The sequence below is a fragment of the Rhinoderma darwinii genome, chromosome 5 (genome assembly GCF_050947455.1).
Source record: "Rhinoderma darwinii isolate aRhiDar2 chromosome 5, aRhiDar2.hap1, whole genome shotgun sequence".
In the NCBI taxonomy this organism is placed as follows: domain Eukaryota; kingdom Metazoa; phylum Chordata; class Amphibia; order Anura; family Rhinodermatidae; genus Rhinoderma; species Rhinoderma darwinii.
This window is the reverse complement of record NC_134691.1, coordinates 312,004,424-312,022,889: the sequence shown is the minus strand read 5'-3', so window position 1 is coordinate 312,022,889 and position 18,466 is coordinate 312,004,424. Positions and strand designations below refer to the sequence as shown.

At 42.5% G+C, this 18,466-nt stretch overlaps 1 protein-coding gene across 3 annotated transcripts in view; it reads right to left on the bottom strand.

The window, feature by feature from the left end:
• Nucleotides 1-18,466, bottom strand: part of CUL2 (cullin 2) — a 73,912-nt gene that overhangs the window by 18,591 nt on the left and 36,855 nt on the right. For all 3 annotated transcript variants that reach the window (XM_075827453.1, XM_075827451.1, XM_075827454.1), the window contains exons 14-19: nt 15,252-15,338; nt 11,202-11,354; nt 7,246-7,323; nt 6,196-6,262; nt 3,689-3,891; nt 2,235-2,336 (exon numbers count right to left, since the gene is read on the bottom strand). In XM_075827453.1, the coding sequence (XP_075683568.1) occupies nt 2,235-2,336; nt 3,689-3,891; nt 6,196-6,262; nt 7,246-7,323; nt 11,202-11,354; nt 15,252-15,338 (690 nt within the window). The remainder of the gene's footprint in view (nt 1-2,234; nt 2,337-3,688; nt 3,892-6,195; nt 6,263-7,245; nt 7,324-11,201; nt 11,355-15,251; nt 15,339-18,466) is intronic.

The window sequence follows — 18,466 nt, the reverse complement described above, 5'->3', positions numbered from 1 at the left end:
CAGCGTGCTCCATTAGTTGTATAGGGGGAGTGAGGATGTTGGTGAGGGGGTTATTGATGGCCCCTGCATGGAGGGTCCTGAGAGCTGCTGCTCCTACTCTCTTCCCAGGCAGGTCTCCATAACCTTCAGGCTGACCCTGGGCACACCTCTTTAGTTTCATTCAAAATTACCACCTATCACGAAATGAATGAGAGATAAGCAGTGATCAAGTGCTTGATGTGACTATTGAGTCATGTGACCTGGAGGCCCCTATATATCTGTACGTCATGTGACGCTGTCCGTGTATACTTGTGTTCTTATATTGATGCCTTTTCTGACAGGCGTCCGGTACAGCTCTATCCAGGCCTATGAAACCCCAGAGGAGGCTCCACGGGGAGATCCAGACTTCATTGCCCAGATTATTGCGCCACGTGTCCTGTACCCGCATCATATTCCCACCAACACGCTGCAGAAGTTGCTGCTGTCCGCTGGCTCAGCATTTATCTATTATATATTTTCGAAAGTTTGTTTGAAGCCCAATTTTTCATTGGTTTGAAATGAAGTGACGTCCCGCTCCATCCTCCACAGCGTAGCCTCTTTGTCTGCTCACAGCCTCCCCGGGACGGACGGGCAGACACGGCCGTTGGCGGAGGGAGCTGGGTCTGTGCTTTGAGGGCGCGGTGGAGAGCGAGCTCCGTGAGGTTACGTGTGCTGTATGGTAGGCCTAGGCCACACCGCTCCCATACGGACCTTCCCAAAATGGCGGAATGTTCCCGACAACAAGCTGTTGGGCCGCCTCGCTTTCCGGCTTCTCCGCCGTCCGGTGTGAGATCCCCGGGCCCGAACGACTACGGTCACCCACAACAGCCTTCCCGAGACGGACGGGCAGACACACGATCTATACCGTAACTCAACCTCCCGAGCAACGACAGGTATAACAGCTAGTCTACCCTAAACTATGATCATTTTATTTAAAGAATCACTTTTTTTTCTATCATTAGATACCTATCCCCCCAATACATATACTCAGCGAGTAACTTATTTAGTTATTCCTTTCTATGTGAATTCTTCTTTAGTTGGGTCATGTGACCTCACTCTGACCTGATAAAATCTACAGCAGTTAATGTAGATAAGAGTCAGCCTCTTCACTTCCTGATTTATGGACTGTACCAAACAGGTTATCCACAGAGGGGATACAGAAACTTGTGTTACTAACTAGTGATGAGCAGACACATAACTGTCACACATTTATAAGCCAGGAGGCTGAGCTACCATCTCCTTCATTATAACTGTATGATAGTTATGTGTCTGCTCATCAGTAGTTAGTAACATAAGTTTCTGTATCCCCTCTGTGGAGAACCTGTTTGGTAAAGTCCACAAATCAGGAAGTGAAGAGGCTGACTCTTAAGGCCCTATTACACTGCCGCTGCCACGGAGCTGTGGATGGGGACGAGCGGTTGTTACTCTGATCTCTCGTCCCTATACATTATCATCATGTCGGCAGCGCGTCTCCCTACTTACACAGGGAGATGTGCTGCTGACCACGATAATATTTTTACTTTTTTTAAAACGATACGATCAGCAGATGAACGAGCCGTTTGCCCAATAATTGCCACGGGTAAAACCCCCTTTATTTACATTAACTGCTGTAGATTTTATCAGTTCAGGGTGAGGTCACATGACCCAACTGAATAGAAGAATTCACATATAAAGGAATAACTGAGTAAGGGAATACTTGCTGAGTATATATATCGGGGAGTAGGTACCTAATGATAGAAAGAAGGAAAAAACGGTGTGCTTGTTTAATCGTTATGTTCCTATTTACATGTATGTATAAGGAAGACATTAATCACTTGAAATACAAATCTATTGTAGGCCAACTATTCTATTTGCCCTTAGTAAAGATGCATATTTTTTCGGGAATCAAGACTCCATTCACATCGCTTTTGGAGCATAAATTAGATTTTTTGTTAAATACACACATATATACATACCATTTGCATCTGCTTGACAGAGCTGTGTTTTGTTTTTTGTTGAAGGAGAAAGTGAAGTTTTATTGGCTTTTTTCTCATTCAAGTGGAACCAAACGTATGCAAATTTATATCCATATGTTTAGATCTGTCCGTCATTGATCTGTGCGTTTTGACAGGACAGAATAGTGCAACAGGCTACGCTCTTCTGTCCATTTAAAAAAAATAAAAAATAAAATAAAAACACCAGGATAGCAGGGGAATCAAGTAAAAAATAAAACTTACCTGTGGTGTGTCTTTTTGCATTGGTGTAGTGATTTTAAATTTCGTCCTTTTACTGCTGAAATTCATATTTAATGAAAATATTGATTCAACATCCACATCTTCCTGCAGTGGAATAAAAGGAAGTCACATGAGATTCATACATTTTCATATTCTGTAGTTTGAAATGAAGTCATGTATAGAATAGCATTATAGCAGACACCCATAAGATTGAAATTTATAGATGTGGCATTGGGTGAGATCAGATCAAATAAGTGAATGTTTATTTGTTTTTCATGATTTGCTCAGGTCCTAATTTGCTTCAACTCTAGAAAACCAGATCAAACTACCAAAATACGTAGGTCTGGTGGAGCCACGACCGCTACGATGGATCCATTTTCAAACAGATCCCAATGAATTCCATTGATGTCCATCAGGGTTCTGGTACAGTATTTGTGAAGACATAGCTGTGTTTGTATACATTGTTGTGTCCGTGTAAACATCATTCAGTTGCAGTTCATCCTGAGGGCTGGATACATGGACAACGTTGTATAAACAAACACACCAGGCATGGTCCTTGAGATCAGAAGACGATGGCTATACACATAAGATATTTGTTGGCTATCATCTAATGTGCGTGGGGACATCAAGATAGTCCCCGACCCCTTAAGCATGGATCAGGCATAACGTATTTAAAACATGTGTTTTTTTCCTGGAGATAATCAGTAGTTTCTTGTCTCGCTCAAGCCATCCATGTTTACAAGGAATACGGGGAGCACCAATGCCAGTATGAGCAGGAAAAATACCCCCAAAAAAACAGTGTCACACTTGTCCACAGGTTGTGTGTGGTATTGCAGCTCAGCCCTATTCATAGGAGTGGCACCGTTTCTGGTCATGTTTTTCTAATCCTGTACAACCTCTAACAGTTGAAGTGCCTAGTCTAAATGGGCTCTGGTTGTTAAAAGTGAACTTCTCCTTTAAATTAAAGGCTATGTACACCTCTGAACATCAATTTTTTTTTTTCATAAAACAATGTAGGTAATTTTAAGCAACTGCACAATTGACCAACTATTTTTTTTTTCCACTTTGTAAGATACAGCTTCTATGTATCCTTTATACATAGTAGCGGTATCTTGCCATCAAAGCAGATTCCGTCAAGTCAGCTGGTCCGCCGGCTCAACTCAGATGTAATCATTATTAGCTTGATTCTACTTGTCTCTGACTAGCTTTCAGCCGAGCCGTCAGTCCAGCTGACCTGACGGGAACGGCTTTGACGGCAAGATACAGCTCCTATATATACAGGATACATAGAAGCTGTATCTTAAAAAATAAAACATTATAAATAAAGTCAATTGTAAAGTTACTTAAAATAACCTAAAACATTGTTTTATAAAAAAAATTTTTTTAAAAAGTTTGATGTTCAAAAGGTGAACATAGTCTTTGAATGCATTTGACTTGCAGTTACAGTGAACACAGACCTTGTCGGAATCGTGGTTTATCATCTTGACATCGAGTAGAGATTTGATGGTCTTGGTAAGCTCTTTTTCATTCATCTGAGTGCTGTCTTGTAGCTCCTTATAGGTGACTGATTCGCTGTTGTTGAAGGCAAGTAGGACGGCCATTTGGTATGTAGTGACCATAGCTACGTAGGGTTTAGACAAGTAGTTCATTTTTACTTCACCTGTGCAAAAAGATGGATATCGATAAATCTAAACATTCAAAGCTATGAATACATCTTTACATGACCCATACAAATGCACAACCCAATGAGACGGTCAATTGAGACACATCCTTAGTGTATAATCTGCCAGCAGATAAGATGCTCATGAATGCAGCAAACACATCTGCAGCTTCGAAATGTAAATTTCAAAATGAAAATATTGTTCCCAAGCTGACTTGTTTCGCATTAAAGTTAAGATTATTCTGCACTTTGAAGGAGGGGACTTTACCTGTTCTATTGCTTTGTATTGGGGTGTTAGGTTGTAAAATGTTGCAATATAAAATGACTTGATTAAGAAAAAAAAAAAAAGTGAAGATTATTCCAATACAGAGAACTGTCTTTTAAGTCCCAAAAAGAAAAAATGTCATAAATAACACCGTATCAAACACACAAAATGAGGCTTCGGTCTACTCCTATGGAGTCTAGGAATCCATTGGGGGTTAGTTCTCTGGTTTCTTCACATAAATTTATGGATTAAAAGCCCCTAATCAATCGGAACGTTTATATATTTAAAAAAAAAAAAAAATCAAATATTTATTTATTTTTTAAATCAAAAGCCGGTTTCACACGGGCATGTTCGGTGCCTGATATACGAACAGTATGTCAGCAGTATTTCCCAGACCGAACCCAGTTCAGGGAGCCGGGCTCCTAGCATCATATTTATCTATACTGTCCCGTACAGAAAACATGATTACAGTGGAGGTAAGGACTCCTAGCATCATAGATAAGTATGTTCAGTGGCGTAACTACCGCTGTAGCAGCTGTAGCTATGCCCGCTATGGCTGCTACAGCGCGACGGAATTTATAGGGAGGCACTATCTACAAGTGGGTGTGGGTTGTCTGATACCCAGGGGAGGGGGGGGGGGCCCAGTCAAAAGTTTGCTATTGGGCCCAGTCTTTCCTAGTTACGTCCCTGACTATGTTACTAGGAGCCCGGCTCCCATAACGGTGTTCGGTCCGGGAAATACTGCCGACCTACAGTCCGTATATCACGGACCAAACACGCCAGTGTGTAACCGGCCTTTTGCTGTATTTATATAGGGATGCAAATTGCATCCATTTAAAGAAGATACACTCAAAATATAGAGTTTGTGTTTTAGATCTGTCCCAAACTTTCACTAAATAAAACCGAGGCCTACAGTCAAAAGCAGTTCTGATGTAACCTCCTTTCCAGCCCATTGGTTTACATGACAGTACCCCTCCCCACACAACCAGGACCCATTCTATGAAATCTCAAGTCAATCGACGGGGGTGGAAGCACAGCGGAGTTCATGAATAGTCCTGACCCTTACTGGTCCCAGCTGACACATCTCAAGTGATTTGCATACAACATCAAAATACGTAAAAATGTAATTGCAGGGGTATGGTGCATCATAAAATGAGTGAGGACCGACATCTACATGGCGGTGTGAATAGTTAAAAGATAGGAGTTAAGAGGTTTCCATTAAAACCAAATTGTCTTTATTCAGGCTTCTGGACAAGTACAATCACAAATAAAATGGAAATGCTTTCTGTACTATTCTTTACATAAACACATTTGTTTGTAAAGTCATTACATTTATTGTAAGTTAAAAGCTTTATAATGGGTTTAGTCTGTTAACGAAGGTCCTTATGATAGGATATCATGATCCCCCCGATCTGACCCACTGAAACCCCCACCATTGAGCATAAGGAAGGAGTTGTGGTGCCCACTGCAGTATGTGGCCGTGTTCATTCATTAGAATGGGCAGAGGTGCAGTACCAGACATAGCTGCACTGGCAGACAACCTGGTGAACAAAAAAGTCCCCGCTAAACAAACGCAGACTATTTAAAGGGGTTTTCCCATCAGGGACATTTATGGCATAACCACAGGATATGCCATAAATGTCATATAGATGCCGGTCCTACCTCTGGGAACCGCATCTATCTCTAGAACAGGGCCACATAAACCCCGTTCTACCTTTCTCGGTTCCTGCTGCCTCCCGGCCAATTACATGGTCGGAAATTACGAAAACTGGAATTCACTTCTGTGACCATTACGGAAACAGCGTAGTTAAAGCTAGCTACGCGGTTTTCCTGAATACATAGTCGGAAATTACAAAAAAGTGGCAGCGGGAACATAAAAAAAGGTACAGCAGGGTTTAGGGGGCATCGTTCTATAGATGGGTTCTGGTCCCAGAGGTGGGACCTGCACCTGACATTTATGGCAAATTCTGTGGATATGTCATAAATGTCCCTGATGGGCAAACCCCTTTATTGAACCTTTCCAAATTCAAGCTTCTTACCTGTACACAAATAGTGCAACCATGTCAACTTCCTGCCACTGAAATGCTGGTTGTAAAATAATTCAAACTGAAAAAAAGCAGAGTATATAAATCAACACATGAACTTCATGGAATAAAGACATCACCTGAAGGAGAATTTAAAAAGAATTCCCACGGTTAAAAAACATGTAGTATTTCGGCTTATACCAACATACCATTATGATCTTAGCAAAATCTAATCATTACATAACCTCACCAGAGGAGTATTAGATATCATTATTTTGCCATATAGAAAGACTTATAGTCTGGAAAGATAAAGAAGAATTTCTACCTATTGCCAGTTAAATTCCGATTACTGGCGATTTTAAGGTATTGTTCAGAATTTGAAAAACATGGTTCCAAAAATAACGCCACATCTCTCCACAGGTTATTTGTGGTATTGCAGCTCGGTCCCATTCACTTTAATTGAGCTGAACTGCAATACCAGACACAACCCATCGACAGGTGTGGTGCGGTTTCTGAAAGAAATCAGTCAAGTTTTTGTAATTCCCCTTTAAGACAACATCCCTATGTCGGAGGTGTAAGCCGGGAGTATCACCTCACCTATACCTCGAATAGAAGGCTGTAACGTATGTCACTGTAAAGGCATACATCGCTCCCAAAGTAAAAACAAATACTGCGCAGGTACTTTTTTTACTGTATCTATCTGTACAGAATAGCGAAGTCTACTACACTATTTTATACAGCAAATAAAAAGATACGCCGAAGCATACCATACAGCCCAACAAAGCTCTTTGCAAATGCCGGGTGAATGGGGCAAGAAAACGGCAAAAAGCGCTGGTCTCCGATATAAATAAAAAAAGTCTATAAGAAAAGGGGGATCCCCCCCCCAAAAAAACAACAAACAGTGCCACTCTTGTCTATGGGCAACGTATGGGGCAGAGCTGCAATACCAGGCAAAGCCAATAGACAAGTGGCACGGTTTCTGGAGGAAAACCAAAGTAACAGACTTTTTTTTCTTATTCCAGACAACCCCTTTAATTATGGCTGTGTCGTAGAATCAAAACTTACCATCTGAACACTCTTTTCCAGTTCCTGAGGGATGGCAAACGTGGAGGATGGAGCCTGAGTCAACGGCCATGCACCAGCCTAAGACATACAGACGCAGGGATTATACATCTTAAACTAAATTGTGATATAAAACAGTAGAGACACTACAACGGTGTTAACAAAGGGAGACTCGGGCAGCACATCCAAAATAAAGGAACTTTTATTCACCCATGCGACGTTTCAGCGCCTCAGAGCCTCTCTCAAGCATGGAACACTACAATAACTTGATCACTGCATGTATGTTAAAGTGTTCATTCTAGGCTTAAAGAGACTCTGTCACCACATTATAAGTGCCCTATCTACTACGTAATGTGATTGGCGCTGTAATGTAGAGAACACGGTTTTTTATTTAAAAAAAAAATAATCATTTTTGATCAAGTTATGGGCAATTTTAGATTTATGCTAATGACTTCTTAATGCCCAACTGGGCTTTTTTTTAACTTTTGACCAAGTGGGCTGCCGGCATGATGGAAATGCATGGGGAAGAGCAAACGTAGTAAAGATTGCTCGTCCCCATGCATTGCTCCTTGTGAAAGGAAAAAATGAGTGCCAATCAACAAGCGTTTACACGACCCATGTCGGGTCATGTAAGAGGACCCTAAATTGACACTTGCATTGTATAATTCGTTACACGTTAGTGAAGGATTGCCCATTACCGTACATGTAGGTACAGTTATTAAAGGGGTTGTCTCATGAAGACCAGTCCATTTCAAAAATCAGAATTTTTTTTCCAATCAGAGAAAAAAAAAAAAGGTAATTACAAAGAACGAACAACCTATTGTCATCCACATCAATAATTTACCAGTGAATTACTTCTCTCCATGTGTTCTAGTTACAGTAGGAGGACAGTGATGTAACCGGCTGTCTACGCTATTCTACTCCTTCTGTATCCCAGTGGTGCACCACATTTTATCTAGCTGGGATAAAAATTGTTAATGTGACATTTATCCGATATGAAAAACTGGGAAGCCAGCATCAGGGGAACTACAAACCTTCCAGCAGCCGTGGTGTAAATAGATCTATCCAACCATGTATATGTATATGTGTATGTTTATGTATCATAACAGATCAGAATCAATAGCTGAAAATATCTGATCATCTGGAATCTCAGTGATCTCAAGCATTCTCATATTGTCAGTCTACAAGACTTTCTGCATATTCCTGGAACAAAATGTTGAAATCTTAAATTTTGCAATCTGTCAAAGAGAACAGGGGTCCAGCTGAGCTGGCAGGGCTTTGCTAAGGGGGTGTGCTTTATCAGTGGAGGAAGGTTTCTGCAGCTGCAAGCTACTTCACAGCCAATAAGACAACAGCTTAAAGGGTTATTCCCTGCCCAGACATTTAGGGAATATTTAAGGAATATGCTATAAATGACTGATAGATGCGGGTCCCAGCTCTGGGACCCTCAACGATCTCAAGAAAGTGGGTCCATTAAGAATCAATGGAGAGAGCCGTGCACATGCACGGCTACTTCTCAATTTATTCGTGGACGGGCAACCCCCATTCTCAAGACAGATGTCCCAGCTCCAGGACCTACACTTATCAAGGATTTATGGCATATCCTGTGGATAAACCATCCTGTGTAATACCCCTTTAAGCGCTTCTCCTTTCCTTAAATCACCATGTTATATGCACTTTATATGGTCGGAGACCGAATTAAAAACGTATTCCTTCTTGGCACAGAAGACTTTTCCCCTCTTTTTTTCTGTATTTCAGACAAAACCCAGGAAGAAGAGTGTATTATATTCAAGCTTGATTCATACGAACGTGTCCGTTTTGCGGACGCAAAAAAAACACACCGTCATCAGTGTATGTTACGTGTGGCATCAGCGCTGCCAGGGGTCCGGAAGTCTAGTGGCACAGTCTTCCTTCATGACGACACAACTCTTCGTCATGTGACCAGCCCCGCTGTACTACCGCTATAGGGAGTACATGGAGTACAGCTGGCTACATGACACTTGTTTGGAGGCGTTCTACTGGTCGGCGGTTTATTTTATTTAGCAAATGCTAAAAATCGGGACAAAACCGATTGGCTTCAAATCGAGGTTCAGAGGTGGAAACTGCTCCAAGATAGGGCATGATGGGTTTTTTTTTCCACTTCTACCTTCCATTAAAAAAAATAGAGGTAGATTTGGGGCGGTTTTTGTCACTGTGGCCATAGGGCCGAATGGTTTCCATTTAATGTATAGATCATGAAAAGCTATTAAAAAGCCCATGACATAGTTAAACGTTTACCTGTCACGTATATCATACAGTAACTTACGGCTCCCACAAGAAGTATACGGTGTGGTATAGATTTTTTTAAACTAAATTCCGTTGTATGGAATTGCATAGTCTACTACATTATTACATACCTAAAAAAAAAAAAAGAAGTATACTGACGTATGCCAGTCTGGCGGAGGCCAAAAGGATACTATCTTAACCTACGACGGGCTAATGGAGCCCTATATACACATTTAGTGTGTACGCCGAGAGCTTTCCAGACGTACACGCTAAACGTAGTGTGAGAACAAGATGTGAAGGGGCCTAATGTGTAAAAAAAAAAAAAGTTCATCTTTGGTGGAGAGGAAAAGTTTCCAACAGCTCTGGTCTACATCTGATATCACAGGAGATTCTCTAGTGGAGTATACTGGGGAGGACAGATCGGCTTTGTTCAGATGTTGACAATATCAATATATGTGCATGTGATCATTGCTGTCAAACCGGTGCTACAGACTATTTCCTAATAACCCAGTGACCCGGGTTCAGCAATACAGCTCTAGCTGTGACACCAATACATACATTATGTAAATAAGTGTACAAAGGAATTAAAACAATGAAAAACCAGAATCTCGAATCAGAGGCGGCAAGATAGGACAAACCCTTGGATGGAAATTCGCTATTTATCATAGTTGTGAAGTGAAGCTCCACCTTAGGAGTCACTGTAAGGCCTTGCTCACACTATGCATATTTGCTGCAGATTTTGAATGTATTTTTCTAGCCAAAACAAGGACCGGCACCTAAACAGAAGAAATATATAAAGGATGGCCTTATAGGTCTGCTCTCCTGGATCGATCTTTGGTTTTGGCTTAAAAAATGCATGCAAAATCTGCAGCAAATATGCACTGTGTGAACAAGGCCTAAAGGGGTTGTCTCACGAAAGACAATATGGTTAGCCTATGCCTAGGATATGCCACAAATGTCCAATCACTCGGGATCCAAACGCTGTGATTCTCATTGATCGCTAGAATGATGTGGCAGTGGTGCTAGGAAAGTATGCCACTTTGTCTCCTGTCAGCCTCGCTCTGCTTTCTATGGTGGTGGTGGTGGTGGCGGGGGGGGGCGGGATGGGGCGGAATGGACAGCCACTAACTATAATGGCCATCCATACAGCTGCCCGGAAAAAGTAGAGCGGAGCCGGTAGGAGACGAAACGGCATGGTGCTTTCCTAGTGCTTAGGTCACTTCATTTTGGTGACTGGCGGGGGTCACAGTGGCTGGACCCTCACCGATCAGACAATGGTGGTTAAGTAATTTAAAGACTGTCTGAAACAAGCAGATTAAAGAAGTTATCCGGGACGTGAAAAGGTTTTATTAGGGGCTGGAAATACTTACCTCCGGGGGCAAGGATAGGTAAGTATTGCTTTTTTGGTTTATTTATTTAATTTTCAACCCCCAATAAAAAAACAAAAACATCCCGGATAACACATTTAAGGCTTTGCATACAATTTATATTTGACACAAATCAGTACTTTGTATGTTTTTATGTGTATGAAAAGAAAAAATGTATAAGTCCAGCAATCCCAGGTTTGTAATCCGCTAGTCCCACACCTGCGCACCTAAATTCTACTGAGAAGCTTCGGCCTCCAGTAGGAATACCATGAGGAGATCAGTATTCTATACAGTTATAACTTCTGACACACTGGAAGGAGAACTCACCTGTAATACATAGATCTGAAAGCTGATGCCCAGATCTACAACGGTGTCTTGATTTCTGATGAAGTTGTTGAACTTGTTATTAAGATCTGCGCTCACGCTCATGTCTGTGTACATTCGATGAAGTTTGCTGGTGAATTCATACCCACATGCTTGCTGTAACAGTGTAGAATAGAAGTTAGACCAACAGCTGACCAGGTAATTATCACTTTTCACATCATCAAATCTTTTCAGAGGCTTCGACTACACACAAACTTGTCATAGTAAGACCTTTTCCTATAAAGTAACCTAAACATTAGCGAGCGATTTGAAAGATTTCCATGCAAGGCTAAGTTCACACTAGCATTATTCACCTCTCTTCCGTCTGAGGGAAAAAGGATCGAAAGATTAAACGGAAAGCAACGGTTCCGTTAGAATTACCATAGATTTAGATGGGAATTCTTTTGTTTCGATTGCTTTCCGTTTGTCTCCGTTCGCGAGGTTTCCATTTTTTTTTCACGGAAACAGAAGAAGTTCTGCAGACTGCACTTTTGCTTCAATAAAAAAAAAAAAAAAACTGAAAACCTGGCGAACGGAGACAAATGGAAAGCAAATGAAACAAAAGAATCACCATTGAAAGAAATGATAATTCTAACGGAACCGTTGCTTTATGTTTAATCTTTCGATCCTCTCTTCCTCTGACGGAAGGAGGTAAACTTATACGAACACTAGTGTGAACTTAGCCTTACTCTATAGATAAAATCGTTCTGAATTCCCAGCATGTAGCGATTAAAAAGAACAAAAAAAACGCTAGCAAATAAATTCACTGTAGTAGTTTTAAAGAGATTTTATAGCTACTTAATATATTCCTATGGACAGCGATTTCATAGCGAATTTTTGGAACTAGGCGTAGCCCAAGCCTCATTTTTTATTTATTTTTTTCTCTTTTCTTACGTCAGAGTTATTTAAAGAGGCTCTGTCACCAGATTTTGCAACCCCTATCTGCTATTGCAGCAGATCGGCGCTGCAATGTAGATTACAGTAACGTTTTTATTTTTAAAAAACGAGCATTTTTGGCCAAGTTATGACCATTTTTGTATTTATGCAAATGAGGCTTGCAAAAGTCCAACTGGGCGTGTATTATGTGCGTACATCTGGGCGTGTTTACTACTTTTACTAGCTGGGCGTTCTGATGAGAAGTATCATCCACTTCTCTTCAGAACGCCCAGCTTCTGGCAGTGCAGCACTGTGACGTCACTCACAGGTCCTGCATTGTGTCGGCACCAGAGGCTACAGTTGATTCTGCAGCAGCATCAGCGTTTGCAGGTAAGTAGCTACATCGATTTACCTGCAAACGCCGATGCTGCTGCAGAATCATCTGTAGCCTCTGGTGCCGGCTCATCTGACACGATGCAGGACCTGTGAGTGACGTCACAGCGTGATCTCTCGAGAACACGGCTGTGTCTGCACTGCCAGAAGCTGGGCGTTCTGAAGAGAAGAGGATGTTACTTCTCAACAGAAAGCCCAGCTGGTAAAAGTAGTAAACACGCCCCGATGTACGCACATAATACACGCCCAGTTGTACTTTTACTTTTCAACACGCCCAGTTGTACTTTTGCAAGCCTCATTTGCATAAATACAAAAATGGCCATAACTTGGCCAAAAATGCTCGTTTTTAAAAAATAAAAACGTTACTGTAATCTACATTGCAGCGCCGATCTGCTGCAATAGCAGATAGGGGTTGCAAAATCTGGTGACAGAGCCTCTTTAAATCCAAAATGTCTTACTGGTTACCCTTAAAATAATGGCATACATAAGATAAGGGGCGCCATAGCAAAGACCAAACTGGGCCTCCGATTTTGGTGCTGGGCTTTGCCACCGGTGACAGATGCGTCAGGCCCTTTCCATGACTCTTTTGCCACTTCCCCACCCCCTTGTTTGCTAATAACTCGTGGTCACCCAATACCAAATAACGAGACCAACCAAGGCGGTGCACCTACTCTCCGAGGGACCCAGAGAAGCTGCATGGTCTGCCTCTATGGTACGTATTAAAAAATAAAACGCATGCTCCACTGTACAGCTGGACACCAATGGCCAACTAGTCCTAATTTACTACCTTACTAATACTAATTGAAAAAAAAAAATTCTAAAAAATGATTTTTTTATTTTTATTTGTCTTTTTTTTCTATTTTAATTTTTTCTAAACTTTGTTTTACTTTTAACTTTTTTTACCTGGAGGAAGCTGGAATATCATGATGCAGATCATAACCAATAATTTCCTCCCAGCATGCCCCTCTCTTCTCTCTTACAGTTGGAGGCCCGTGACATCATTGTGATTCCATGACAACGACCCAAATGCATTCGGGCCCCAGTGCTGAACACAGCGCTTACTTTGATAAAGCATTTTTGTGTGACACAGTATAAACCCAATCTCTTTAATGGCAGAGATTTATACAGTGCGATCTGCCATTTAAGAGGATCACGTCTATATACGGTCCAGCTGCACGGGGCATCGGCACATAGAACGTACATATAGGTATTATAGACGTCTAGGAGATAAGTGGTAAATTCCACTTATTGGTGGATGCAAACAGCCAGAATGTTATCATTTACCTCTAGATCTATGCAGGGGATTTGGAGCTTAAATATATATTAAGACATTAATCAGCACACAATGTTAAAAAGGTGTAGATTCATATTAAAGGGGTTGTAGCAAAAAATACAATTTTCACCTATCCACAGGTCATAATTGTCTGATCGCTGAGGGACCAACTGATCGGACAACCACTGATGCCGAGAACGGGGGTCCTGAACTCCCGTTCCTCCTCACTGTGGGGGTTCAGTGAGCTTGAATGGAGCGACCGTCGAGCATGCAAGGGAAAAGGGGGGTTCAGGACCCCTGTTCTCACGATTGGATAGGTGACAATTGTCGATTCTGGGAATACCCTTCAAGCTCTGTCAAAGTGTGCTTGTCCGGCCTTAGTATTACTACACCTATAATTAGTGGAGTCTAAAGGCCCTTTTCCACCGGACAATTATCAGGCAAAGTTCCCGATAATCGCCCTGTGTAAGCAGGGCAATGATCAGTCGATGAATCAGCAATCGGCTGATTGCAACGTTTTAAATGCCAAAACTATTATCGTTGTCGGCAGCACGTCTCCCTGATGTGCTGCCGACCTGATACAAATGTATGGGGATGAGCTATTGGAGTAACGAGCGCTCGGTCCCAGGCTAACGCCTTGTGAACGGAGCAAACGAGAGCTGGTCAACAAGCTGTCTCGTTGATTGGCGCTCGTTTACACGGCCCACGTCATGTAATATCACCTTTACAAATAACAGATTTAGATGTGAAATGCAAATAACTTTTATTCTATTTTATGTATGCAAAGCATATAAAACATACATAAACATAAGGGCGGATTCACACGAACGTGAATTGCGTCCGTGCAGGCCGCGTGGTTTTCACGCGGCTGGCATGGACCAATAAAAGTCTATGGGCCAGTACAGACAGTCCGTGCTTTTTGCGCAGCGTTTGTCCGCTGCGTAAAAAGCGCGACACGTTCAATATCTCTGCGTATTTTGCGCATCACGCACCCATTGAAGTAAATGGGTGCGTGAAAACCACGCAGGTCGCACGGAAGCACTTCCGTGCGAACTGCCTGTTTCGCGCAACAGCTGTCAAAAGGATGAATGTAAACAGAAAAGCACCACGTGCTTTTCTGTTTACAAACATCCAAATGGCGTGTCATAATGATGGCGGCTGCGTGAAAAGATCATATGATGCTGCCTCACGGCGCTGGTATGTGGCTTTTGCGCAGGCAAAACGCCACGGTCGTCTGAATCAGCCCTTAAACTAACCCATGTAAAAACGTGTAACGGATGTGTCAGAAAAATACTGTTTGGTATACATATGGATACAAACGTGTACCGAGCAAATGAGAATGTGAAAGGGGTCCCAAAAAAAAAATTTATGCATAACTTTTTCTGTATACCAAAGTATGGCCTTATTTCTACACGCCTTGTCCGTGACCTTGTTCACAATTTTTGCCTAAAATACTAAAATCTGAAAATTACCTTTAGCTTATTGATCATTGTTTCTTCAGAGTCCATTGACATTGATAAGCCATGAATTAATCGTTTTGCCAACATTCTAGCGTAGAACTAAAAAATACCAGACAAAAAAAAAAAAACGGTTATTACACTGTTTAGGAAGGATGGATATCATCACAAACACATCTTGGTAACTGGATTGTGATGTTCTGATACAGGCGTCCCTTCTTCTAAATGTCCTGTGCGTCCTGCTTGGAGTTGAGGAACACGTATAATCTAGGGTATGATGAGATGATACAAGTATAGAGAAATTCTTTCAGCTGGTCACAGATAACATAACTGAATGGTCATGTGGATAAATGTCATCAACGCTGATCCGCCATTAAGGCCTCACGCACATAACCGTAATTTTCATCCCTAATTACGGATGAAATTGCAGATCCATTCCTTTCTATTGGCCACGGACACCTTTCCGTATATTTACAGGTGTGTGTCCAGGCCGTAGAAATGATCTGCAAAACACAGAACATGTCCTATTCCTGTCCACAATTGCGGCACGGACTTGCCCATAGAAGTCTATGGGTGTTTCTGCAATTGGAAGGCTCCCCATGCATATCCATAGCAGTCTGATCCGTATTTGCGGACAGTAAAAACTATTACGGTCGTGTGCACGAGGCCTAACATGCACATTCTTGTCTTCCCTAAAGGCGGCCATGAGCTGGGGGTCTGCCTCTTCCCATTGATAAGATTTATTTTGGATGTCTATTGATTTTAACAAATTCCCGACCGCTGGCTGTATTTTTACGGCCAGCGGTCAGAGTCTCTGAAGTCCGCCGTATAGACTATTTACGGCGGCACTTCAGAGACTGTGCACGCGCGATCGCGTGCACACAGCTCTATGCCCTGGCTGTTGCTAACAGCCATGGGCACTGGGCAGAATGTCAGGGGCCAATCTTTTGGCCCCTGAACATGTGATCGCTGTGACAACCAATCACAGCGATCACATGCATTTGTACGTATAAAACAGTGTGCACGCGATCGCGTGCACACAGCCCTGTGCCCACGCTGTTACCAACAGCTCTGGGCAGAGTATCAGGGACCAATCTGATGGTCCCTGAACATGTGGTCGCTGTGAAAACCTATCACAGCGACCACATTTGTTTTATTTTGACATTTCTGGCAGCAAATCTCCTGCCTCTTTTCTTCTCCTCAAACATTGTTTCAGTTTGAGGAGAAGAGAAGACTCGAGAGAATTGCTGCCAGAAGATTACAGTGAAAAATATACAGTTACACAAAAAATACAGTTACACTCTAAAACATTCTCTGTATAGATAGATTTCTATCTATCTATACAATCTATCTATCCATCTATCTTTTTTTCTATCTTTCTTTTATTCTATTAGAATAGGCAGGTAGGGAGTATATAATTATATATATATCCACATATATATAATATATATAGCAATAGCGGTTTATTTTTTTGTTAGCGGTAGTGTAGATATATATACCAGTTAGTTTGTGTGTTTTATAAAAATAAAAATTTGTTTAGTTAGGCCTCATGCACACGACCGTGTTTTTGCGTCCGCAATTCCCCCGCAAATCCACGGGAGAATTGCGGACCCATTCATTTCTATGGGCCCATACACACTATCCGTGTTTTCACGGGTCTCCGCATGTCCGTGCCGCAGAAACTCAGGACATGTCTTATTACGGGCCGCAAATTCGATGCGGACATGCCAATAGAAGTCAATGGGCCCGTGGAAATTGCGGATACACCTCCGTGTGTCATCCGCAGTTTTGCGGATTTGCGGAAGTGTTGCTAGGCGACGACCGGGAATGAGTTCTGTCGTCATCCTGTTTTACCTAGGCTTTTTTTTTTTCATCCGCATTTTGCGGATTACATACGGATGAACTGCGGAGGACATACGGATGAACTGCGGATGACATTTCACGGAACACGGTCCTGGAATTTGCGGACCAGAAAAACACTACGGTCGTGTGCATGAGGCCTAAGTGTTAATGACGTTAGGGCAGGGAAGTTGTTTAGCGCCGAGGAGGCATACGCCATGCTGTGGTCTGAGTCGGAGACCGCATCAGAGATGGCGTCCGAGATGGAACCTGTTTTGGGCAGTGACGATGACAGCGTCACTTCAGGTTCATCTTCAGGGGACGTTGTCCCTGATGCAGTTGAAACTGCAGAACATGAAAGCGCAGGGCCAAGTAGCGCTGTAGCACGGGACAGCCTGGTCCCTTCAGTCCAGGCTCTTGTATGGGCACCTGCCCCATCTTTTGGGCCTAGAATCCACGGATTTACGGCCACTCCTGGCATAACCGTGGACAATACAAATTTTGTCCAAATGGATTACTTCCATTTATTTATAACGGACGACATCCTAAATCAGATTGTCCACGAAACAAATTTATATGCCACTCAATATCTAAGGCAGAAACCTTCATCCACCCATGCCAGAGATTGGACGCCCACCAATTTGCAGGAATTAAAAAATTTTTTGGGGCTCACTCTAAATATAGGTATTGTCAAAAAGCCCTCCATTAGGTCTTACTGGTCAACAAGACCCGCCCAAGCCACCCCAGTATATTCTGCAGTAATGCCCAGGTCTCGTTATGAGACAATAATGAGGTTCCTCCACTTCAATGACAACGCACAGGCCCCCCCAAGTACCGATGCAAACCGGGATCGGTTGTTCAAAATTAGACCACTGATAAATTCCCTGAATAATTTATTTCTGCAACTCTACACCCCTGAGCAGAATGTAAGTGTGGACGAATCCCTCCTCAACTTTCATGGCAGACTTAGCTTTCGCCAATATCTACCTTCCAAAAGGGCAAGATATGGCGTTAAGCTTTATAAACTGTGCGAAAGCGGGTCAGGATATACCACCGCCTTCAGGATTTATGAAGGGCCGGACCGCACAATAAATGTTCCTGGATGCCCCCCTGATCTTTCCACCAGCAGTAAGATCGTGTGGGAGATAATGCAGCCTCTGCTTCACAAGGGGTACCACCTGTACTGTGATCATTTTTATTCCAGTGTGCCCCCGTTTAGGCATTTGCATGCTGCAAGGACTGGGGCATGTGGTACCATGCGCAAAAACAGAATTGGTTTTCCACAGCAATTAGTGGGGAAGCGCATGGTAAAGGGGGACTCCTGTGCTTATGCATCTGAAGAATTGCTGGCGGTCAAGTTCAGGGATCGCAAAGACGTGTATGTGCTAAGC